This window comes from Scomber scombrus, chromosome 18, assembly GCF_963691925.1.
Source record: "Scomber scombrus chromosome 18, fScoSco1.1, whole genome shotgun sequence".
NCBI classification, from domain to species: domain Eukaryota; kingdom Metazoa; phylum Chordata; class Actinopteri; order Scombriformes; family Scombridae; genus Scomber; species Scomber scombrus.
This window is the reverse complement of record NC_084987.1, coordinates 18282308-18308188: the sequence shown is the minus strand read 5'-3', so window position 1 is coordinate 18308188 and position 25881 is coordinate 18282308. Positions and strand designations below refer to the sequence as shown.

Here is a 25881-nt window from a genome sequence, read left to right as displayed (position 1 = left end):
TACAATAAGAACTTTTCTCCTCTTCCTCTGCGCTCAGATTCTAGTCCATGTTGGCTTTCTGACAGAGGAGTCCGGGGATGTCTTCAGTCCCAAAGTCCTGAAAGGGGGTCCTCTGGGTGAGATGGTGCAATGGGCCGACATCCTTACAGCTCTTCATGTCCTGGGACACAACCTCAAGATCTCTGTTTCTCTCAAGGAGTTGCATGGGTAAGTAAAGATTCTTGCTGACTCCTCTCTGATTTAAAAAAAAGAAGCATTTTCAGGCTGTAATCAGAACTGCTGCAGTCACTTCATGATTCACAGTCCTGAAGTTTCCAAACTTTATGTGAAATTCTTTGGTCCATCAGTGCTGGAATTCTGTCATGTTTTCAGACATTCTTATTTAGCTTATTTGTTGAATGAAAATCAATCATTGTCCCTTCTGGAGGCTCTGCAAGTGACCAGCAGCCCAATCGCAGCGCCGTTGCCCACACACTGCTTTCGATCACCTTTGGCCACACACAGATAAGCTATCTCTCCTTCCTGCAGAGTGCAGTTTCAGCCTGAGGGCTTGACAGCATCTCTACAGTTTATGCACCTCCTTCCTGCTGCAGCTCACTGACTCCAGAGTGATAACGGGCTTGTCGCATGTCATCACAAACATAAGTGCTTGTGCCAGTGGACAGATAGACACACACACACACACACACACACACACACACACGCTTGCACACATTTACAGCATTTCCTCCAGTCACACAGATAGGATGGTTTCATCTATAAATATAAGGTCATTGATTGTCACACTGGCGAGGTGCAATCGGAAGAGTTCAGAAAACAGACGGGTCTAGTCCTGCCTCAAACGTTTTTGCCGAGCTGTGATCTTTCAGAACGGCTCCAGCTTCACGCTGGCTGGTCAGGAAAATGAGTGTGTACAAGACTTGATTTGCTGTCGATTTTTTCTGCCAGAGGGTGGAGTGAAGCTGGAGCAGACAGGCTGATGATAATGCGTGCTTGTTATTGAACACTGTATCCACCGCTGTAGGGAAGAGGTCAGGGCATTGATGAGTTAGAGTTGCCCTTTGATCTTAAATATCAGGCCGTGAAGAAAAGCTGCTTTGATAAGAACAGGCTAGAGAGATCAGTGAGGTGGGGAAAGATGCCGCAGTGGGAATGCTTCTGCCGGCCGAGCTATTATTTACCCCACTAATTGGTGTCACGGTATATTGAATCGCTGCAGTCTGCCTCCGTCGGGAGCACCATCAGAAATGTTTAGAAAACTGCAAAAGTTCTGTCAGAGACTCACAAACGCTGCAAGTAAACATCAGCCAAGGTTAGGGGCTATGTATGTGTGTGTTGAAGTGTTTATGCTACAGCAAAGAGAGACAGCTGATATTTTATTGGACTAGTTAATGTACATCTAACTAAGCGTGCAGTGATATTCCGTTAGAGATTATATTGGACTCTATTCATCAGGAAATGAAATGTTCAGCCTTAGAGAAAATATAATTGAGAAATTATAATTGCTGAAATTAAAGCCAAGTGGATTTATCAGGCCCAGACTATATTCCCTCTTCGCTTGCAGCCTCACAAAACATAACCCAGTGTACATATCCCACTCCTTTTTACTTTTTTTTTTATTTATTTTTTTTACAAGCTTCTTAAATTGGCCAGTAAATGGTAGATGCCGGACATCTATAAATCCCTTATCTGTGACTGTTAATGAATACAAAAAGAGAGCCTATCCCTCCACCCCTTACTCTTACTCTCCACCATGCTATTTTAAATTGACAGATCGTTATGTGGGTTGTGCTCCCACGTATTCCCTTAGGCTTGTATCTATTTACATTTCCTACTCTTCACTTTCCCACCCAGGCTTTTCAGAAAGGAGCTTAGTATCGCTGGGTGGCCTGCTGTGGATCTTATGTGGACAGGATTGTTGATGTGTTTAGAGTTTTCTCTGATAGACAGATTAGCCACACCGGGAGCTTAGTTACAGTGGGAGTCGGTTGGTTTGCACATAACTGCCTCTAATTGGCAACATTCATGCTCTCTGGTGGCTTCGCTGAGTCGTCACTTTGACTGGCATCTTCCCTTTGGTGTCCTGCTTAGACAAATCAGTTATGCTCACATATACTTTGTTCAGCCACAGCCTTTTCTCCACAGACTTGCTCCATGCTGGTTTACTCTCACTGCAGATCCTCCACTAAGATGTCGATCTGGACGAGGAATAAACTCACTGCACGATCTTGTCTTTTCTCACCCTACACAATACAAAATGTTGTCTCTGATTACACCCTCTTAGTAGTATGTAATTGTAATTTTTCAACAATCATAATGATTATGCGATTGTATTATTCAGTTTTTAATATTAATGTATTTCTATCTCATGCACCAATCAGCGATGTAGTTGAAATGTTAGCTATGATAATAATTATACATTTCTCATAATTACATAGCTGGTTTCCCAAGTGTGTCTGTGTTAGGGGAGCAGGGCAAAGCTGTCCATGTTAATCACCCAGATTTTTATGTAAGAACTGTTACACGTGTGATATCATACACCTCCTCTTAGCTGTTCATGTGCACTGTTTTTAGCTATGTTTGTGGCTAGTCAGTGGAATGACATTGTCAATCTGTCGGTCGTTTCACCTCTTTGGTTCAGATTGAAGTGATTGAATTTTTCCTCTTGCGCCACCTCGAGATTGACATTTGCCTTTTAGTATCAAATGTCCGGAGAACCGTTGGAGGGACTGAAATTTTGGTACAGATATTCATGTCCATCTCAGGGTGGATTTTAATCATTTTGGTTTTCCCCTAATTTATCATGTAGCAACATCGACAGGTCCAGCTTTTACTTTGTCTTATACTTTAGTTTATAACCAAATACCCACCAAACTTATAACATCCTGACAGAGCTGCTCGTGTTGCTCGAGACTCTTTTTAATCTATGATCTTAGGCTGTGATATTCAAAACACCACTCTGTCAGATGGTTGTCATGGTGGAGCGACCACTGCTCTGACAACAGCAGAAAATTGGCTCACATCTTTTACGGCATGGCAGATTCTGACTTAAATCAGTAAAAACTAAACAGTATTTCTTCCATAACACAATGGCAAGGATGGTAATATGATCAAATAACTGTCTGTGGTATAACCTTAAAGGATATGGCTTGTGTTACTTTACATTTGTGTTACTGTCAGCAAATCCCATAAAAATACCAAAACTAATAATAGATTAACCCGTCGCTCAACTTCTTTCGACTTTTCTGTCCTCTTTCTGTGACCCTCAGCCCACTCGGAAAATGAAAGTTTGTGTAAATTTCCTGAAAAAGCTGGGCACTGTAGCTTTCAGCAAACATTATGCAGACATGAGAAAATAGAGTATTCACTAGGGACTATTTTCATCTGTGCATTGATTCACACTTTGGTGCTTTAATGAGTATTTATGGCATCAGGACGGTGTGTGTGGAATTAACTCAAAGTAAACTACAATACCCACATTTGTCATAATAAAGGAATGTGTGCACCAGTGTGTCTCATTTATGTTTTTAATAGTTGTTGGAAAACAATGGAGCTCTATGGCACAGAGACACAGAGGAATACGCTATATATTGCTGACAGTAACAAAAATATAGCATACCACCAGTCTTATCCTTTAATAGTGCTGGACTATTATTCACTGTGTACTGTCTTAAACTAAAAGCATCCCTCATGAACCATTTCTCTATACATGTGTGTGAAATGAGAGAAGGTAGTATTGAAAACATTCAGATATGAATTTGAGATCGTTGTTGACAAGAAGCTGAGTCATGAAGAAAAGAGTAAAAGACAGGAGCAGTAGAGAGAGAAGAAAAAGAGAGCAAGAAGTATCCCTTCATTCCTGGGTTTATTGTAATTCAGGCGGAGACTTGAGTCTCTGTGACATCATTTCTGCCAGTGGCACCGGCACTTGTCGCACACTGCAGGGAGGGCCCTACGGCAGTCTGCAGGGCGGCACAGACAGCTGTCACTTCCGCTTGGGGATCTCCCCTCATCTCCTCCCTGAGTGACGCGGGTAATTAGCTGGAGACAGAGCACGGGGTCTCAACACCTGAGGTGTGGTGGATGGGAGAGGGAAACAGAGGAGAGAGAAAAAGAGGAGGGGAGAGGTAGCTGCAGCCTGACGGGTTTAGTAAGTTCTGTCAGCAGACTGAGGAGATAACATACACACACTGCCACCTACTAGTTTTGTTACCCAGAGAGAATCTGCAGATACCAATATATTAGTACTTTTTCAACAACACTCCTTGACCTCCATGCACAGTCTTCCCCTTTCCCTTTCTTCCTTGCACTGATTTAATTTCACTGTTGGTACAAATTGTATCTCAAGCTCTCCCACTATTCTATTCTCTGGTTTGACATGCAGGATTTGACCGCTGCTTTGCATTTTGTCAATGTCGTTTCTATATCAATTATGTCTAGTGGGCTTCTGTGGAGCACTTGACAGAGCACATTAACGCAGTCCCTAGGTAATTCCACCTTGTTTCTCTCTGCAAACAGGGAGACGTGCCTGAATTTTGTGAACAGTAACTGAAGAAAATGTCATATTTGGGGGGGTCAAATGCGTCTAATCCACCAGCCTATCCTGCATGGTGAACGCAATGACAGGCATGTGCAGGAGTGTAAAATTAGAAATGTGAAATCAAAGCTGCTTTTTCCTCGAAGCTCAAACAACGAGGCTTATTATACTGCCAGTTTCAGGTCTTGCCTTTCCATAAGTGCTGATGCACTCTCACCCTGAAGGCTTCTGATTGATGTGCCTTTGTTTCTATGCTTTGTGGTGAAAAGCAAAAAGAGCAGCATTGTTAAAAAAAAGTCGGTGATGGTAAGGATTTGTATTCAGTACAACAGTGTAATAAACTGGCTAATTGATGTTAACAGTATTGTGGTTCCTGTGTTGCAATCAACTTTTGGGTGATATGTGACATATGTTACACTTAGGGTTCACTGTTTTTCATTTTTCCAGACTGTCACAGAAAAATAGTTGATTTATTAAAGAGCTTAGTGGTTTAAGCCTGTTCTGTGTACATCCCCACACACCCAGAGTTGGTATATTTTCTGTTGCGTAAGGATGCTGTTTACTGCAGTTTAAGAAAATGAGGTCCTCTTATGATGTTGACAGCTCAGAAAAGTGCTTCCAGAATAGAAAATGAAGTGAAAAATGGGAGGAAATATAAATGAGCTGCTTATTTAGCACGATAGTCCCTCTTAGTAATTTAAAAAACAAAGTTTCAAATCCGATTTCTTCTCCCCAGATGTTTGTATTATTGATATATTTCTAGTTTCTTATTGAATAAAGACTGAACATTAGGAGTCATCGCTACTCTTTCTATGGTTACATAGTTATTCAGCACAAAGCAATAGTTTTTCTCATGTGCTGTGACAGCGATCAGTTTAATGAGCTGCTTTAACGTGAAATCTAAAAGTGACACATGAGCTATATTGGATCATAAGAGAGACAACATCTGAGTTTTTGTCTTTCTGGCTATCCTGCTGTCTCAAGTGGTTGATTAGCATGCCAGACCCCACTCTCTCTGCCAGGCCAGCTTTCCACACAGTGGCAGGTCAACTCTCCATGTCCATTCCTTTCACACTGTGAGCCCCTCTCTCTAGCCCTATGTAAACTCCTTGCCCCCAGCCACAGACCCTCATATGTGCCTGGAAATCTGCCTCAGCCAATTCCCCTCTCTGTTGGACATATGCGCCCCTCCTTTAAGATGTAATGCAGTGCAACTGTGTAGCACCGTACACTCGTTTGTTTCTCTACCTCTCTTCCTTTCCCCAAACTGGTGAGTTGCTGTGGTGCTAGTAGCCAGCTGTGAAACAGAGAAATTGTGCCCGATGGTGGTTGTCAAGCGGTGTCAGGAAATTTATGCAAGTCTTGCACCTTTGTTCTTCTCTTTGCAGTCATCATTCTCTCACATTTATTTCCTACTTTCTGAAGTCTGAGTTCTTTTTTCTGTATAGCTCACAGAAATACTGCGTTTGCACATGTGTCTTAAAGAGTAATGCTGACATCATTTTATCTTTTTTATTAAAATCCCATAAAGACACCAAATCCAGCGATGGATTTCTCCGACTTATTTTGTCTGTGCAGCCAAAACCATATACAGCAAAGCCTCCTCTGTTGCCAACCAGTGTTGTCCAAAACCCATTAACAACATATCTAGAACAATAAAGTTGTTATGCATACATCAGATGCTCATGGTTACCCGAAGAATAAACTGCACTTACTGTGTTCGTCATTATAAACCAAATGTCACCATTATACAGTATGATTCTATTATGTGTTTTTAATAGTTTTTGAAAGAAAATTGAGCTCTACAGTCTATTATGGAGGCATATGTGACTGCACAAACAAATTCATTGTTGATTTGTGTGTTTTCATGGAGTAGTTGATAATGTTTAAAAAAAAAAAAAAAAAGATAAAATAATGCCACCCTTATCCTTTAATCCTGTGTGTGTGTATGTGTGAGGGAGATAAAGAGAGATAGAGTTGTTTGTGTCTTGTGTTACTGTATGTGTGTGTACTCCCATTTCCACACTTCTGGCTCCTTAATGCACTTTAATCCTTTTACACTTCCCTTAAAGTTTCCACGGATTTGCATATATCCAATTAAATCTCTGAACACCAGCAGCTTCAGTGGATCTGTGACGAGCAGAGTCACGTACAGTTCTGCTCTCAGTCACTGTAATACATCTTCTCTCACACTAATGCACGCCAGCATTAAACTATGAGAGCCATTGTAGGGCCACCATTTATAATTGTATATTATATATTTATACTCATACAGTGAAACCTCACATATACACATACTATTGACACATATGACCACATATACTACTGGACAGTGAAACCAAATGCACAAAAAAAAAAATCATATAGCGTCATACAGATATATTTTAATTTATCACAAAAATGCATGAGTGAAAGCTGTTTCGTTATAATGTGGAAGATTTTGATTAAGTGTTTTTCTTTTAAGTTTGCTTTGAACTTTTTCCCCATTTTGACACACACACTTCCATACCTTCCACAACAGGAATTAGTGTGGTCGTTACTTTTTAAGAAGATATCTGCAAAACAATCTCCCAGAATTTTTTATGAGCAAAAATGACAACCAACCAACCAACCTGTTGAACAGGCCACCAAGCAAACATTCACCAGGAAAACATGTACCATTTATGTCAATTAGCAGATTGTATAGCCAATCAAATGTTCAGCTGCAGCATATTAAACAACATGTAAACAGACCTGCAAATATCATTTAGGTCTGGTTAGATTCTGCCCTAGTCTTTGGTCTTCAAAATCCATGTTACTGGTGTTAGCACGCCCGCTAATGCAGCTAAGACTGAACAGGGCATCTCTGATATTTTCCCCAGACTTTCTTTATTCATTCTAATAATATTAAACTATTAACAATACTTCTAAAAAGCATATTGGTATTCTTTTTGACTGCAAAAAAGGGATGAGTAAATGTGATTAAAGTTGGACCCTAATAATAAGATGTAAAATGAAAGATTTCATCTTCACCTTTTTTCTTTTTTGATCTTTTTACACACAAAAAAACATTTTTCTCATCTCCCCTTTGTGAAACACTTGATCATCTATATAAGTGAAGTTAATTTGTTATAAACTTACTTGCTTCCATCATCAGGGCCTTACAGTATGATTCTGTTGTCTGGACACTGCTGTATCTTCTTGTCTGCAGATGGCACACAATGTAGGAAGCAGACATACTGCTTAAGTGAAGAGCTTTTGATTGTGTAAGCATTAAATTGCCTGGGTGTGAACCTTTGACCGAAGAAACCACAGCTTAAAGCACACTCTTGCTCATTATCCCATCTACTGTAGGAGAACCAGCTGCCATGCTCATTTACACATGGCTGCAGCGCTCACTAATTACGATCAGTGTCCAGAGAAAGAGCAATAGGCTCATGTTTTGCAGGTATTTGTGTGTGTGTGTGTGTGTGTGTGTGTGTGTGTGTGTGTGTGTGTGTGTGTGTGTGTGTGTGTGTGCGTGTGTGTGCGTGTGTGTGTGTGTGTGTGTGTGTGTGTGTGTGTGTGTGTGTGTGTGTGTGTGTGTGGATTCTTGGTTGAGCAGGTTGTGTCTTTGAACAAGGTAGTGAGAGAGAAAGAGGGAGAGCATGTTTAGGGGTACTGCTGCAAAACGTTTCATGAAGCGTTCGCAGTTGAACACAAAAATGTTTTCAGCCAACAGTCACCGAACACACTTTTTTTCTCCACAGCTGTGATCATGTTTATATTTTAAAGCGAGGCTTTCACTGCTATTGGTTACTTTTCTTTGCTGAGAGAGGAGGCTCTCGGTCATATTTAAACAAATGACAGTGGTCTCTTTTTTATATGATCAAAATCAACATTTTGCACATATTAAATATTTCAGACCCAGCCTATTTTCATTGCAAGTAATTTGGTTTCTCACTTAATCATTACAGATTTACATCTGGTAAAATCACAGATAACTTTTTGATGTTATACACATTCAAAAATGATATCAGTGGTGCACTGGAGTGTTCCCAGACGTGTGTTGTTGCATTCTTTTGCACATATGTTTTGGCTATACTGTTAGTACAATTGTAAACTATGCAACGTCAAAATTAGAGGGAAGAAAAGACAGAAAAATCCCTTAATCAGATCTTTTTTACAATATGTATTCATCACTTCATCTTGTTGCGGGGATAAGAATCCCATCTGAGGACAAAATTTGGTCCACACAGTGTTATCCATTTATTTTTAGGACATGATTTTAGGGTTAAGTTTAAAAGTTTAAAAATAAAGTCAGATATGTAGCATGGATAAACCTTCAGGGAATGCAAATGTATTCTACAGATCTATATTCTTGTATTAATGAAGATATTTTATCGTATACTACAGTTGGCCTTTTTCACAAACTGCCTCAGAATATTTAATGTCATTATCTTGACATAAGCTGTATTTAGTATAGAGAGTGTCTTACAGATCTGCACATCTGCTTCTTCTCCTCGGCTGTTTTTGTACTGTGCCGTCGCTCTAAAGAAAGGCGGAAGTTTTACAAAGCAGTACTGTAATGAAAATAGACATGCTTGATTGCCTTTTCCTCAAACAAAGTGCTACCTTGATCCCAACTGAACACAGCGTTCTGAAGCCACGCTGTACTTTGTCATAGCAGCTGACAAATTTAAATCTCCTGTCATTCGTGTTTTTGATAACAGGAGGCTCTTTTGTTACTGCTCTCGTCTGGATGTAGTTATTTTTTCAGACAGCAGGTGCTTGATATCGAGACTGATTAAGCCAAGCTGGTGCATTGCACAGAATAATGTCACAGTATCTCTACAGCACTGTGCCCTGTGTTTGTTAAAATCTTGAAGCCTCTTCGTAAAAACATGTCCTTCACTTTCAGTAACTGTAATATACTCATTATTATGCTTGAAAAATGCCCAGTAAGACAGTTAACAATGCAAGTGAGAAGAACACCAAACGCAAAAGGCGCCATTGTAGCACTCTTGAAGGCAGCATTTATGTGGTAATTGCTTGGATGGCACCATGACGGAGACAGATTCAGCACAAATAATGCTTGAAAGCAGCCATCCCTATGTATCTGTCAAAGATGTTTGGTTAAATAAAGGTCCCGCGTCTCTCACATAATATGTGGGTTTTCGTGTGAGAGTCGGAACCGTGCAGACAAATTGGGCGGCTCCCTGTCGTGAAACATCGCTGCCTGGTAGCGTTGAATTCTGTGTTGTACGGTTCAATGGCCCTGCCGGTGTCTCGCTGAGAGCACTGACATGCTTCACGACGCAAGTGGGCCCTTTCATTCTTCATGCCTTCAACTATCATTCTCGCCGTGTCTCCTCCTCAGCCATACTCATTTCATCCTTGCACACACACATCTTCAGAGAATTGGGAGAAATTGCACAGAGCAGCTTGAAAAGTAAGGCAGTCCCATGGAAATCAATTACTAACCTGATCATGCTTTTTGGTGGTCCTTTTATGGGCAACGATCACTCATTACTGTAAAACGATCAAATCTCTGACATCACAACAATTTTCACAAAAGTGTTTTGTGTCTTCAGTCCTCTGCAAGACTCTATTTACCTGCACAGTGGCAATAACACTGGAAGAAGAATAATGACAGTTTTAAAAACTATAACACAGTGGAAGATATGCTGGTCGAATGCAGCCCTGGATGAATTGTGTACTGTATATTTGCATGGTCAGCTTACAGAAACAAGATTATCTAACAGTTACAGTCACACTGTAATACTTTACACACTGCAGTCTGTGTTTCATTGGACTGAAGGCTAGCTAACCAAGCTTTTAGATGTGATCCTATTTGAGATGCTGTTCAAGCACTCAACAAATTAGCTCTTCCTACCATGTTTCCCTTTTGAAGAAATATTTTCTCTTTGCAGTTGTGAGATGGTTACTCAACCTCTCGTAGGCAGTGACATTTTTCATTGTCATTTATCTCTTCTGTGGTAAGTGATTGTTTGTATCGTGCAACTACGCATATTTCTGGGCTGTTTATGATGCTAAAACCACATCTGACCTGTGTGCACAGGTTTCTGGGGGTCCCTCCAGGAAGAGGAAGCTGCCCTCTGACAGGACCTCTGCCCTTTGACCTTATCTACACTGACTACCACGGCCTGCAGCAGATGAAGCAGCACATGGGTCTGTCGCTGAGGAAGCACAAGTCAGTACTTTGCTATCTCTTTCTCTCTGTCCCTGTCATTTTTGTTTGTTTACCAAACTCTAAGCTCTGCAGTGCTTGTTTGTTGCATGCATTTCTGTTATAACTAATTGCCTGTCTGCTGAAAAACTTGATCATTGGCTTATTGACTGGCTGGCGTTGCCGGCTGGTGGACACTGGGCAATTTCACTGTGCTTCAGCAAGGGAGAGAGGCGTGGGAGCTTTCATGCTTTTGGGTTGATGTCATTTAGTTTTTCTCAGAATCTCAAACTCTGTTTTTTTATATGCATCACATTTTAAGCAAACAGGCTAGTTAGTAAAGTTTCTGCTGTTCTGTTCCAGCTGGGCAGCACTGCAGTCACAGTGTACAAACAAATCCTTCTTTTTTCTTATCCAAACAGAATAAACAAAGCAAAACACTTTTAATACAAACTACAACTGGAAAGGATATTTATTAAAAAGAAAAATAGTGGAAGAAAACAAAAAGTTTTAGTTGTAGCAGTGTAAAAATAATGATTAGGACAGCTATATAATGATAAAGGACTTTCTGGAGTGCAACTCAGTTAGCTGATACAGTCTGTTTCATTCCATATTTATTGTGAATGTTGAAGGGTCAGAGGGTGTTATACCCATTACAAAACTGAGCAGTGGCCCACACATTTCACAATAATTCATCTTGATTGTCCTGCAATTTGGATTCATTTCAAATGAGGCCCTGTGTACAGTAGACACGGCAGCAATGAAAGCCTCCTCTGATGCCAATCAGCATCAGTACAACATCAGCTGATCGACCAACACTACCTAACTGTCATTGAGTGACAGACCGACATTTAATTTGCTCCTCAGCCCAGACACTGATTAGTGATGCAGGGCACTGATAAATCCTCTCAGATTGGATTACATCAATTGATTTTTGACTTCCCACTGTGAACACTCACTGCTGATAAAGTGCTGATGTTGTTTTCTTTGTCCTCTCTAGCCGTTCACTGTGAACTATACACAATTTCTCTCTCTCTTTTTTTTAGATTATTTTTTGGCAATTTTTGCCTTTATTTGACAGTGACTAGTGAAGAAGCAGACAGGAAAGAAGGTCAGAGACAGGGCTATGACATGCAGCAAATGAAAGAACCAGGAACCATTTGTTTTGTTTCATCACAGTTTTTCTGTAACATATTTAACTTTAATTTCCCCTGTTGAAGTATTGGCTCAACATTATCATAGATAATTTTAAGCATTTTTCAGGCAATCCAAAGAGACTTGCATGTGGCAAGATAATTACATTGTCTCCTTAAAATGCGTTTGGCATCCCTACATGTGGTTGACTCAAATTCAGTTTAGATCCATCCAGGTTGAACTACGATCTGTTCCAGCTGAGGGCCCTGTGGTGACTGTGAAACAAGGATGTGATTTAAGCCTCAGTTGTCTCATCTTGAGGCCCGTGTAAGCTCTGCCCAGTGCGGGGTGGACTGGCGGGGGACATGAATATCCATCACCACCGACAGCTTTACAGACTAAACCTCAGACACAATTGTACATAGACAAGCTCTTGTAGCTCAAAATGAGAATACATTCATGGTTTTTATGTGGCTACTTATAGATCGTCCCTAAATGTTTGATATGGACGTACCTGTGTCATTTATATTGTTAATGTGCTGTGCAAGATAACAGGATTTTTTTTTTTTTTAACTTTCTTACTGTTTTCTTTATCACTGTTTCTTACAGTGTATTATTTAAAAGTGAGCAGTAACTTTGTTCCACATTTAGCTCCATCTATTTCCTTTTTTGTCCCAGGTGCCACATCCGAGTGATTGACACTTTTGGCACTGAGCCTGCATACAACCACGAAGAGTATGCCACTCTGCACGGCTACAGAACCAACTGGGGCTACTGGAACCTTCACAGCCAGCAGTACATGACCATGTTCCGTATGTGGAGTTTCTCATTTCTCCAGTGGAGATTTCCACTTTGCTCTTACTGAGGCTGAGGATGTACATCTGCTCACAGGAAAAGATTGAATTAAATTTCTGCATGAATTCTGACATATGATTATACATCTAGAACAGTTGAAAGTGTTTTGATGCATGTGCGTGGGCAAGTGTACACGTGTTTATGTGACTGAGAGTGCAAGCAGATTGTGTGAGGTTATATACCACCCTCAGGCTGTCGCAGACGAGGCTTTGGGCAACAAGCAGACCAGGGAAGTCATTCAGAACAGCTGTGTCTGCACAGATGCCGAAAACCGCCTACTGTGGCCAACCACTAGCAGCCATACACACATTGGCTCATGCACACACACAGAAATATACAAAAACACAAAAATTCGCAGCACCTTTTGTGAAAATTGTAGCAGAAGAAACTTCAGCTGTTTGCATAGTCCCCAATTAATTCCTCGACAATGGACTGCCCCGCTGTTTCTGAAATACTGTTATCACAATCCCAGCACTCTGAAAGATGTCAGCTTTCATCTCAGGTTTGAAAATTGACAGAAAATAGTGGGTCTTGCTGCTTCCCACTTGACATATCCCCGCTGCTGGGGATTTTCATGGTGTGTGCTACCGTTCGTAGTATTGTTTTGTGTCCTGAAAAGCTGTGAGCTGAGATATATTAGAGCTAACATCCAAACTCTCTGCGCATTACAACTACACCAGGGATGACGGAGCAGAAAGCATTGCATTTGTTGAGTTGTTTGAAATGAAAGTCAACTGACTAGGTGAAGATAATGCAAACACATTGTATTGTTTATTGAACTGACTGGCTCAACCCCAGGAAATGCACCATTTCTAGTGTTTTGTACACATTAATAGAATAATACATTATTTGAAAACTGAATTTCAGCTTAACAGAATTACCCCCGTGCTCCATTTGTTCTGTATTCCCTACATGTACAGCATTCTGGATCTGTACAACAACTCTTTTGGTTTAATCACATTTTTATCTTTTTAAGATGTGAAATTGGACGTGTAACTTTGTATTGCCAATTGTGTTGTTTGTCCTTGGCAGCCCACACCCCAGACAACTCTTTTATGGGTTTTGTGGCGGAGGAGCTGAATGAGACAGAGAGACTGAGCATTCAGAGGAACAAGGTCAACAATATGGCTGTTGTGTATGGCAAAGAAGCCAGCATGTGGAAGGTCAGTATTACACAATAACATGATTAGCATATTTTAGTTTTTTAATCTGTGAGAGGAGAAATTATTTTACCCTGTGTGAATTCATAACATGCTGGCATTATGTTTTTTGGTGGAAGTTCTATACTTCTACTACTTCTATAGCTGTAGCTTTATACATATTGATGCCTCAGAAGGTGTAGGATACATATAAAGCTGGGAGAACTTATGAATACTCCTTTTTCTCCACCCACTGCATGTTACATTTCCTGGAAACAAGTAAGTCCTAGAGGAATCTGGCCTGAAGTCTGATGGTAAAGGAACAATTGTTTTTGTTTAGAGTAAATTTTCCCTGTGAGCTACTGGTAAGGTTTCTCACTCATACTTTAACTTTGAAGTGTGCTGCAGCCTCCCCCAAGCTTCGGTCTGCTTGAATCCAACTCCTGCTTTGTTCCTACATTGCCGTAGCATTGCTTATTTCTCAGAACAACCTGAGCTGCAGTGTTACATTTGTGAGTCTAAAAGATTTTCCGTGTAAACGTCAATAGTGTTGGGGTCTCTCCAGACAGTGAAAACCCCCATGTTGAGAGCAGGCTTTTCCTCCACCCACAGTTTGGAGGTGCACGTGTGAGAGTTTGGGTTGCTCAACACTTGCAAAGGTGCTGTAAGAGGAAATTACTAATATTTCATGTTGTATTCTCTCCTCAATTTTTCTACTCACTTCCCTCCTTTTTATACTTCTGTTCTCACCCTGTAATATTCTGTCTTCATCCTCCCATGATGCATCATTGATGGATCCACACAGCTTCAAGTAAGTACACTTGCTTCTCACTTACATTATCGACTGTCGAAAAGCCAAAACTCACACCAAGATTGTTCCTGACTTTCTGTTGCTAAAAAAAATATACACTAAATTTATATCTAACAGTCTAACTTTTGTATATCAGTTCTGGAAATAAATTATCGAAAACATTGCAGGGTTTACAGACTTGATCTAGATGTGTTAATTAAAAAACTAACTACTTCTTCTGTAACGTAACATTTATGAATGAATTGAGTTTATTTTTCACTGGTAATGTAGCCCCTTTTCTCCACAAACAATGAAACTACAAAACTTTTACAGCCGTCTTTCATGTCTGCAGCGCCTGTGTGTCTATCTTTTGATTCTTAAAAGATTTTGAAGATCGCTTTAAGTAGAAGAAAGTGTGATTTCATCTCAATGTCACTCAGCAACAGTATAATGGCACAAGATGAAAAATGAGGAGTAACGCTCAGATGACATTTATAAATGATTTATGCCCTGCAGACATAACTTTAGTAAATAATTCATAACATTCTCCCAGAGGCACTTTTTGAGAGAAACTAATTTGGTTTTAGCTCAGAAGCTATACATTTATTTCCAGTCTTTCACGTTCCAGTAAAACTCCACGCATACTGTATGGGAAACCAGAAGTCTGGGTTTGTTCCTGAATCCAGGAAACCTTATTCAAAATCCCATTGACATTTGCAAATTACCGAAAATTTTGCCTTGGAGCACAGCCTTTCTCTTTTGTGTTGTTCACTCCAAAGGACAGTAATTAAAAAATACATGATTTAATTTCACATTTGTGGGTTAAACATCACAGCAGAGAAACAAGCCCACTGGCATGACGAGGGGCCTGTGTTAGTTCAGACAAAGACAGATATGGAGGAAACCAAACTAAGATTGTGAAGGATTTAACTTCTTAAAGCAGGTGCTACCATGGATGTCAGTGGGTCGTAGAATGTGGAACATGAACTGCAGGAACATATTTTATCTTATTTCTGATTGAAGGGTTGCATTGAGTGACAGAAGGCTGGACATGATGTCATGACTTTAGCTTTTATGGAAAAATAATTATCTTGCATGGTTAACCAACAACTGTTTCATTTGATTAACCACTCTATGCTGAGCACACTTCCTGTCACAGTCCCTGAGGTCTATAAAGTACAGTTCCTTATCCCAGTGGAAAGGCATGAGTGATGCACACTGTAAGTCACTAGTGGCTTTTTTTTTAAATTACACAACAGCCTCCCTGCTTATTTTTTCTCCCCAGACATTTACATTTATGGAAATTTGTAAATTTACAAAGAAAATCACCACAAAGATTATGGCAAAAGTTTTTTTTAGTTACTTTTTATTGGAACTATAATTCACAAATTTGAATCAATGTTCAAGTCTTAAAGCTTTAATATGTAACTACTCACATTAAATGTCTAAAAATGATGAGACCTTTGTTTTATATTTTGTTGAGTTGTGTACTTACATTATCCCAAATGATCCAACAAGTTTCAAACCCAGCAAATTCAGTAATTTCAGTCCATAACCGTCCATTTCATTTGGTTATCTGTCAATGGCCTTCTCTACCACAGAGTATATATGCACAATATGATAATTATCTTATATGCACAATATGATAATTATCATGCGTCTGTGTTGTGGCTGTTTGTCATCTACTAAGAGTATACATTTACAAGATAATGCGTTGCCAGAAACCTTGTCATGAATTGACTTTTATTCAGTATTAAGCCACATTTACAACAAACTTTTTTAATTTTGGTAGTTGTTAAGTATATCTTTTAACAAGATGAATTATTTTAGTCATCGGACACCTGGACTCAAGTTATCAAAGAAACAAGCTGAGCAAACATTAGCAGCAGCTTTGCTAGCAGTCCTTCCCAGATGTCCTTTGTCTGCCAAACAGCCTCGGCGAAACAATGATTTTTTTTACCCGTTTTAATCACTGGGACCATTTGTTTTGGAGAGGATACGCTCCCAGTAAAAACCTGCTGAATGTCTGGGTCTTAAGTTGTCAGAGAAACAAGCTGAGCACTGTGATCCCACGGTACTTCATGTCATCAAACTCTGTCTTTTACTATTGTTTTACATATTGTGTATTTTGTCTAAAATGCCAAATTATTTATCCAAACATCATGAATAGTGAGGGAATCATATCTAAATCAGTGCAGTCTGGCTTTTAAAACCCCCATACAACCTAATTGACCTACAATGAGTGATTGACAGGGGAAAACAGCAGACCTTTTTGTTCGAAATACAGTATAAATGAATGTCAATGTGCATTTATAGCATTTTATTTTAAAATGCATACATATTGGAATTAAATGCTTGTAAAGGCTCATTGTCGAAACTGATAATTCTGTTTCTTGGAGCGTCTTTGATGTTCGCATTTCTTGGCGCAGCTGCAATTGCCGTGTTCATATCTGCAGGCCCGAACAGAAAGCAAGCAGGAGGACGCAGGGGCTGATGTGTTGACAGAAGTGCTTGCATTTCCTGTTTTGACTGGTCTGTTAGTGGCCAGTGTTGTCATCTCTTCCATCGTTAATGCATTTTTCTTCTGCACCATCATTTCTGCTTCTTTGTTGAGTGCCTCCCTCCTCTTCTGGAGTTTTGCCTGTTCTTCGTTGTAGGCTCTCCTCACCTTTACCATGTCTTCTTTTTCTATCTCAAACGCCTTCCTCTCCTCACGCATGGTGTGTTTTTCGGCTTCAAAGGCCTTCGTTCTCTTATGTCTTGCCTTGAATTCTTTATTTAAGGCTTCTCTTTCTCTAGTTGGAAAGCATCTCTCATTTTCTGGATGCCTAACTTTTTCTTAATGTAGGCCTTTCTCATCATTGCCATCTCCTGTTTCTCCACCTTGAGCACCTCTTTGTCATCATTCATGGTGTCATTTTCAGCATCGAAGGCCTGAAGCTTCATATATTGCTCCCTAACTTCCCTGTTGAAGGTTTCTCTTTGTTTTTTCATGTTCTCCTTCTCCAACAGGAAAGCTTCTCTCCTCCTTTGGATGTTGGCCTTTTCTTTCATGTAGGCATTCCTCTTCTTTTTCATATCCTCCTTTTCTAATTTGTTGGCCATACTTTCCTTAGACATGGCATCTTTCTCAGCAATAAATTTTGCCTTAACTTTATTGAAGGCTTTTCTTTCTTTTGCCATATCCTCCTTCTCTACCTGGATTTCTCTCTGGATGCCTGCCTTTTCTTTATTGTAGGCCTTCCTCATCATAGCCATCTCTAACTTTTAAATATGGAAGGCCTTCCTTGCTTCACACATTGAAAGATTTTCAGCATTAACATTCTTCTTCTAATTTAGTTGTGCTGTGAGCTCTTTCTGGAAGGATTTTCTTTCTTCATTCATGTTTTTTCTCTCCAACTGAAACATTTTCCTCATTCCAGCATACTCTCTTTCAAAGGCCTCTCTCTCTCCTCTCATTCTTTCCTTTTCCATCTACAGCTCAACTATCATCTTGTTGATAGGTGCCAGAATTTCTTCCATGCCAGAGGGATTTTTGGCTTCTGCCACCATTTGTTGCTAGAGCAGAGACCATGCATGGAGATTCATCTGGAAGCACAAAGATACAGCATGCACACAATATGTAGTTATAAACATGTCACTAACTGAAAGAGGATATTGATACCTCTGGACCTAATGGACCTAACCCTAACCCTAACCCAAAGAGTTAATTTGGGATGGAATGCAGCAATGGAAAACCAAGAATTTTCTAAATTCCTGATATCAGAAATGATATCAGAAACATGTTTTTAAAAGGAGCATTCACTCTTCAGCATTCAGCAGAAGTTATTGTGTAATTTCTTTTCAGACAAAAAAGATGGCCATGTGTCTTGGAGTAACCTTTAAATGCAGTTTCATCCCTTCTCCACATGCTTTACCGGTTTAAAAAAAGATATATATTCAAGTGACTGTTTTTAGGATTTCAGTCCATCTCAGAATGTAATCTTTAACTCTACTTTCACGTGTCTCAGTTCTTCTTTAAAAGGCTTAGCTCAATATCCATTCCATCCAGCTGAATTTCATCAGCCTCAGCTGTAGTTTGTGTGTTTCATCTGAGGTTTTTCATCAAATCTAAATGGTGTCTCTCAACTCTCAATCAGCTCTGAGCCACGTGTGAGCTCTTTTGTGCATGAACTAAAATTGGAATGACACAGCTGCCCAAGAAACATCTAGTATAAGTGTTCAATTACTTTTGAACCATTGCAATTTGGGCAGTAGTTGTTTACAAGGCTATAGCTCCCACATAGCTCTGTCCATTTGTACATTGTTTTCCTTAGGATGGTACTTTTTTAGAGGTATTTGGTTGGTATTTAGTATAAAGCAGAATGATTAAGTTTTGTATTAGTATTGCATTCGAAATATTCATATTTGTATGTTTTTATTAATATATTTTTAATTATTTTCTTATACATAGCTGTATTATTTAATTGTTGGACTTTAATTCTCATTTTCTCCCCTCTTAGCAAAAAGTCTCTCACTTCCTCTTTATGACTTTGAGTTCTTGAACGTAAAGGACTTTTTTGTTCACCTCCTTATTTTACAACAACTCTCTTTCCATAAACAAATGAACTGTACTTGACTTGTAGAAGTTAAGAGCAAAAACATTAAAAAAAAAAAATAATTTAACACAATAAACCAAAAATCCTTAACCTGTTAACCTGAAATGAAAAGAAAGCCTGCAGTACTGGAAGGTTACTGATGATATTGGTGCTAACAACAGCTGAGTCAGCTCATTAGATCAACTCTTGTTTACCTCATTACCACCAACCGATACTTTTGCTCAGTGGGGGAGAAACTCTCACCCTGGGGATTTTATTATTTTAACCAGAAAAATTAGGCTAAATATGCTCCTGTCTGGCCAGCTATCAGTTTCTGGCTGATAATATAAATTGAGCTGCTGATTGTAAGGCCCTGATATACTTGCAGACATATACAGCCTATGCGGTACTATAGTACATTTTGGCATTTGTGGGTATGTTTGATACACAAGTACTTGAAAAATTGCTCTCTGACAGAGCAAGCGGCTCTTCATAAAAATGAACAACAGCTGCAGTTACATTTAATATCTTTATTTGGAGAGGGCATGAAAAGAAAGGAAATGTGAGGTGGTTGATTAGAAGGTGAATCTGTAATTTAACTTTCTAGGGAATGTTGTTTTTATTACTAATGTTGACTGGTGAGTGAGATTGCCTCAAGTACATCACATATTTCCAAAGACGGAAAAAGCAATTTGACAAACTAAATTTAAGTTTTGTAAAACGGTGGTTGTAAAACGGTATGATTTGTCTATTTACTTATGTAGGCCCTCAGACTTTTTTGCCTGTATGTTATACTGGACTGAATGGGAGAAGGCCCTTGTACAAGACATTGAAGTGGTGAAATGGGACTAGCAGTCTAGCATTTGTTTTTGTAGATTTGAGTAATTTGCATATTTAGATTATATTCATGTTTATTCTTAGACAGGGTTTGGTATGTTGGTTAATTATGAGGAGGACTGCCTTTTCCTGTTTTTTGTTCTGCCTATCCCTTCACACTGTCCCTCCACACCTCCTCAGTACATATATTCAGTGTGAAGTCTCATTAGCCTTGCCTTGTTCGTTGCCTGCCACACCCTTATTGTCTTCATTGCTAACCAATCCTTATGTTTCCCTCCTTTTCCAGTGCCTACCCCACTCCAGCTGTGTCTTGTTCTGTGATTCCTTGTGTATTCATACCTGTCTGTTCTTTGAGTTCTTTGTTGTCTGTAAGCCATACTAGGGATCTATGCTGTGGCCATACAAGAAAGAAGAAGAAGAGTTCTTTGTCAGTTTGTGGTCAATGTATTCTGGTGTTTGCAGCTGTTGTTTTTGCTCCTCACCTTTGCTCCTTGTGTTTCAAGCATGCCAAGTTCCGTTTGCCTTCATCTGCCATCTACCAGAGTCTGGTTATAAATAGTTATTTTCTTCAGTTCCTGTTGCCTTCCTAATGCTTTCTGCATTTGGGTTCACCTGCCTGCATAACCGTGTCAGTCCACCTTAAACTGCAGCAAGTATCTGCATGATGTGTGAAAAGCAGTCTCCCTCGCTGCTAGTCTACTTTAACATCACATGTTCAATAGGATAACTCAACTCTGCTTTCATATCAGATCAGATGAGGTAGAGGTGCCTATAGAAGACAGGGAGGGCAAGGCAGCCAGAAGCAGCATTGCAGGTAGATTATATGTTTTGTATAAATGGTTAGATGATATATTCAAAACTCATGCTTGGCAGCTCCATAGGCTATTATTAGTGGTTTGTTAAATAACTCAATTTTAAAGTGATCACTATCATCATCATTGTATTTAATAGATATGTTCCGACCAGTCAAAAAAGTGTTTTGATCTTTTTATGACCAAAAAACAGCAGTACATTGTTATTAAACCAAATTAGCAGTTTGAAATGCAATGACAAGTCAATTTAGAGAGTACCCATTAGCATATTTGTAGCCAAAATACTGCCATGACAGTCTGTGTAGGACTAATACAGGTGTATGTCTCATGATGGCAACAGGCTAGTACATTTTTCAAAAGGAAGTCAGCAAAGGAGAGATTTGCAGGATTTGCGAGTGAGTACAGGAGGTATTGGTCCTTTGGAGTGAGGAGAAGAAAAAAGGACAGTACAGAAGGATGGATCAAGGGGGTTTGGATAAATCCAGAGATAGGGTTGGATGGAGAAATGATGACCCTTGATGCCCCATTTTATTCCCCTCCCACACTTCTCAAACCAAAGTTAGGCCTTTGCTCTCGCCTTACACAACGCCTTTGAGTATTCCTGCTCTGCCCTCTATAGCGTGGTCTTACAGAAGGCCTATGAAATACTGATGAGTCTGTTCAATTTATTAACTGGCCACTCCAGTGCGAAGTGCTTCATCATGTGTAAAGTAAACCTAGTGCAATTTAAAACAAGAAAATGCAATTAAAAGCATGCCTCAGATAGCTTCAGATATACTGTCTAACATTAATGCAGTCACTTTATTAAAAACTATATCACCGTGGAAATGGTGGTATTTGGTTGAATTACAATTAGCATTTAGCAAAGTACATAAGACAGTGAACTAAGATGGCAAAATGTGCCCAAACCAGGTCAAGAAGAACAGCCTCAAAAACCAACATACACTTAACATAAAGTGGTGCAACCAGAGGCTAAAACCAATATGTGTATAGTCCTCATACTGAACGAAGAATATAACAAGAAGAATCGAAAAACAAGGATGGCCCACTTTTTGTAGCAGTGATTCCAATGATTGTTACATTAAAATCCCCTTTTACAGAATGCTTAATTAATCTTGCCTTCCTCCCATATGTCTCAAAAGGGTAAGGAAAAGTTCCTGGCCATCCTGCATCGGTACATGGAGATCCACGGGACAGTGTACTATGAGACACAGCGCCCCCCAGAGGTGCCTGCCTTTGTCAAGAACCATGGTCTACTGCCTCAGCAGGAACTGCAACAGCTCCTCAGAAAGGCTAAGGTGGCAATTTTACTGAGGCTAATTATTTAAGATGTGCACAGGTGTGGTATTGACTTATCTTCTCCTCCTCCCTTTCATTTCCTGTCAAGCTGTTCATTGGATTTGGCTTCCCATATGAAGGTCCCGCCCCTCTGGAGGCCATAGCCAATGGCTGCATCTTCTTGCAACCCAAGTTTAATCCCCCTCACAGTTCTCTTAATCATGAATTCTTCAGAGGGAAGCCCACCTCCAGGAAGGTACATGCATTTGTCACTCTCTTAGCAGTGAACATGATAATCACTCTCAATAGTATTATGTGAGGCTGGCAATTATCTATATTTTCCTTACCCTCAACAAATCTCATGTGCAGAACCAAACCAACAATGAACTCATCCTTCTTAAAAGTATTGTGTGTGTATCCACAACACTGCACTTGGTGACATGTTTCTTCACCTTGAAAAGTTTGGTCATTCTAGGTTGTTAAAAACATCTTCAAAGACTAATAACTACTGTCAGTCTCCCGAAAGTAGTTGTTTGTTCAACAGACAAAGCAATTCTGCTTACAGGCCTTCACTCGTTTATTGTGCTACTTATCACAACCTCTTGACTTCAGTGACTGTGCAGTGGCATCTTACAAGGAACAATAACCAACACTGTAGCCTCTGGTGTGAAAGATTGTGTCGAACAGTGCAACAATGTGATCATTGACGTGTTTTTAATCGTTTTTGCACAACATCGGAGGTCTACGGCACAGAAAAATAAGATATATCAGGCTTCGGATACAAACACAATACCTGTAAATCCATCAGTTCATTGTTGAGTTGAGGCTTGTTGACAATGAGCAAAATATTGAAAATGAACAGCCACATCCTTTAAGACATTGTTACAGATGTTCATTCAACATCTGCCCATCTGTTCACATATGCACACTCTTACAACTGTTTATCTATTTATATATACTATACACAATACAAATAAAAATGCATTGAGTACACCACAACTGTCTGTTCTCCAACTTTTTGATTGAATGGTTATTATTTTGATTTTAAAAATATCCTATTCATTCCTTGTCAGGTGTCCTCTCAGCATCCCTATGCAGAGCAGTACATCGGCAGGCCGCATGTCATCACTGTTGACTTCAATAACTCTGAAGAGTTTGATACAGCCATCCGTGAGATCATGACAACCAAAGTATGTTGATTTTTTTTGTGGGGGGGGGGGGGGGGGGGGGTGTTTTCCATCTTAACCCACTACCACTCATTAAACAAAATAATGGTCCTCCAATATTGTTCTATCACAGTACATCTTATAGTACTGTACAATAGTGTAGGTGAGAGCATAATTTGCGCTTGCACACTTCATATTCAGGTTTGACCCACTTTTGAAGCCCTCAGCCTTTAATAGAACTCTTGATCACGGCATCTGACACTACAGCAAAATGCTTAGCTGGCTCCCTCTCTGCTCTCTGCACTGCTAATTGCTAGAGATATTGAGCAGCTCAGTACGTAAACTGTGCTCACTCCTGGGTTCATTTGGCAGCTTTCCAGGGACCTGCCCCACAGGCAGTAAGCATTGTCTACAGCAGATCATTTTAATCAATCATGCTGCGCTCAATCTGTCACCAGAACAACACCGAGCCGCAGCCAAGCCAAGCCTCTCGCAGTGCCAAGATGCATGTGCGCTTCTACCTGCCAGGTGTGTTAAATAGACCTTGTGTTTCCTGCTGATAGAGGCACAATGAAGTACCAGCTGAGGCACTGTAAATACTTAAAAAGTGGATCCTCAGGGAAGGAAGACAACACTAGACACAAAGGCTGACTCACATGTAAAAGTTTGATTGGAACTAAGAACAGCTTTATTTTTCCATCATATTGACCAGCATATGTGCTTAAACAGAAAAAATGGAAAATAGTGCGTTTCATTTGTCATTTGTAGTTGTGCAGAGAACATAATAAATGGCTACTTGTTTGAACTATGTGCTTACCGAGACACATTTTTGAGTTGCTAAGTATTATTATCTAAGTGTTGTTATAGCTGGTACCTAATGGGAATTCAAAGACACACCATGGTCTGAAATGTTAAATATGTGTTTTAAGAATATCCTGTGTTTTTTTAAGTTTATGTAGTGCAATGTTGTAGCTAGCACACAACCTTGTATGAAATCACAATCATTTCACATTCTTTTTAAAAGACAGACTTGCTAATTTTTTTTTTACAGTGTAGAGCACAATTGGTTGGCTGGCTACTTGCATACAGTGACTTTGTTTATATGTATTCACTGCCAGCTCAGCACATAATTTTCTTTACTCAGCATGTTTTTTGATAAGGTTTATTTGCACTGCTGCTGTTCATATTGTTGATTTTGAGCTCAATTGCTGCCTGCCTCTTTGAAACACTCATGCCTGCGATTTTATTGGCACCATGGCAACAGTGCATGATAGAAATAAGGAAACAGACGGCTGATAAAGAAACACACCCGCCCAATCTTACTCACCATCTGAGTTTGTGAGCCTTTTTTTGTGGACGTGGCTGCTCCCAACTCGCCTCAGGAGTGTGGATGAGATTGGATTTCATTTTATGTCATCAATGATGGCAAGAAATAACAAATGTTGCTCACATCTTTTTGTGGCCAAGCAAAACAATCAGTTTATGTATATAAATTCCATTGTCATTTAAAAAAAAAGGTTTTCCATTTCCGAATTCAAATCACGCTCTATGAGACATTTTCTTTTTTTCTCTCTCTCTCTTGGATTCGATTATACAAAGATGCCCAAAAGGCAAATTGCATTGTGGAATAGCTGATGAAGTGCCAGATACATTTCATTAAACTCGGATGAAATAAAGTAATAACAGAGTGCTAAAAGGAACAGAACACTAAAAGGAACCATTTATCAATTTAAAAGCCTGACTGCTTTAGTAGCCTGATAGTAAACAATGAGATCTCACTTTAGCTACCATGGGAGACACTCAGGAGAGGTTCTCCAGTGGGAATCCACCATACAGGCCAAGTGAAGACCCCCTAGTCTAATACATTTTGTAATAATTGATGTCGTCAAACTACAATAGGCCTTAAAATGCAGTAATTAATATCAATCTCTAAAGACATCAACCTCCACAAGTGTGTCTTCCTGTCACTGTCTACATAAAATGTTAGAAAGAAGGGGGAAAAGTATTGATCAGTTTTCTCTCAGTTAATTTGAATCCATTATCAACCATCAAAAGTCAGACATTGAGTGACAGTGGCACCGATAACTGGACCCAATGGACCCAGAACGCACCAAAAACACCAGCTTCCTTAGCGCGGGATGACCTGTGGTCCACTGTCAGTTTAATCCATTGTTTGACATATTGATGTAGTCATCACTAAAAATAATGAAATCAATTTTCAAAGCTGTCACCTTTGATGTATTAGGTCATTGATTTTAATGTGGAGCTTGTGGCATGATATAAGCTTCTCACAATTACGCTAATGAATGTGTCAGCTTTGATTAACTATCAGATGCTCCGTTGCTGTAATTACAATGGCTTGGGTCTATAAACACACACACACACACACATGTTCCCCCACTGCTTTTTCATCTGTTTGCACATCTGTGTGTGCAGGTGGAGCCATTCTTGCCCTACGAATACACCTGCGAGGGAATGCTTGAAAGAGTTCATGCTTACATCCAGAACCAGGTGAGTCTCAAAACTCAACCAAATCAGCAGGCAAAGATGCTTCTGAGGTTTTAATAATATATTAGACAGTCCAGTAATGATTAGACACAGCATCTGT

The 25881-nt window shown here is 39.7% G+C and overlaps 1 protein-coding gene across 2 annotated transcripts in view; it reads left to right on the top strand.

Annotated features, from left to right (window-relative positions):
* Positions 1-25881, top strand: part of LOC133999718 (alpha-1,6-mannosylglycoprotein 6-beta-N-acetylglucosaminyltransferase B) — a 57662-nt gene that overhangs the window by 25398 nt on the left and 6383 nt on the right. The window contains exons 8-16 of one of the 2 annotated variants that reach the window (XM_062438989.1): positions 38-207; positions 10578-10709; positions 12498-12631; positions 13707-13837; positions 14619-14624; positions 21972-22127; positions 22217-22363; positions 23181-23297; positions 25710-25784. In XM_062438989.1, coding sequence (XP_062294973.1) covers positions 38-207; positions 10578-10709; positions 12498-12631; positions 13707-13837; positions 14619-14624; positions 21972-22127; positions 22217-22363; positions 23181-23297; positions 25710-25784 — 1068 coding nt within the window. The remainder of the gene's footprint in view (positions 1-37; positions 208-10577; positions 10710-12497; positions 12632-13706; positions 13838-14618; positions 14625-21971; positions 22128-22216; positions 22364-23180; positions 23298-25709; positions 25785-25881) is intronic. The other variant, XM_062438990.1, reaches the window with a different exon arrangement.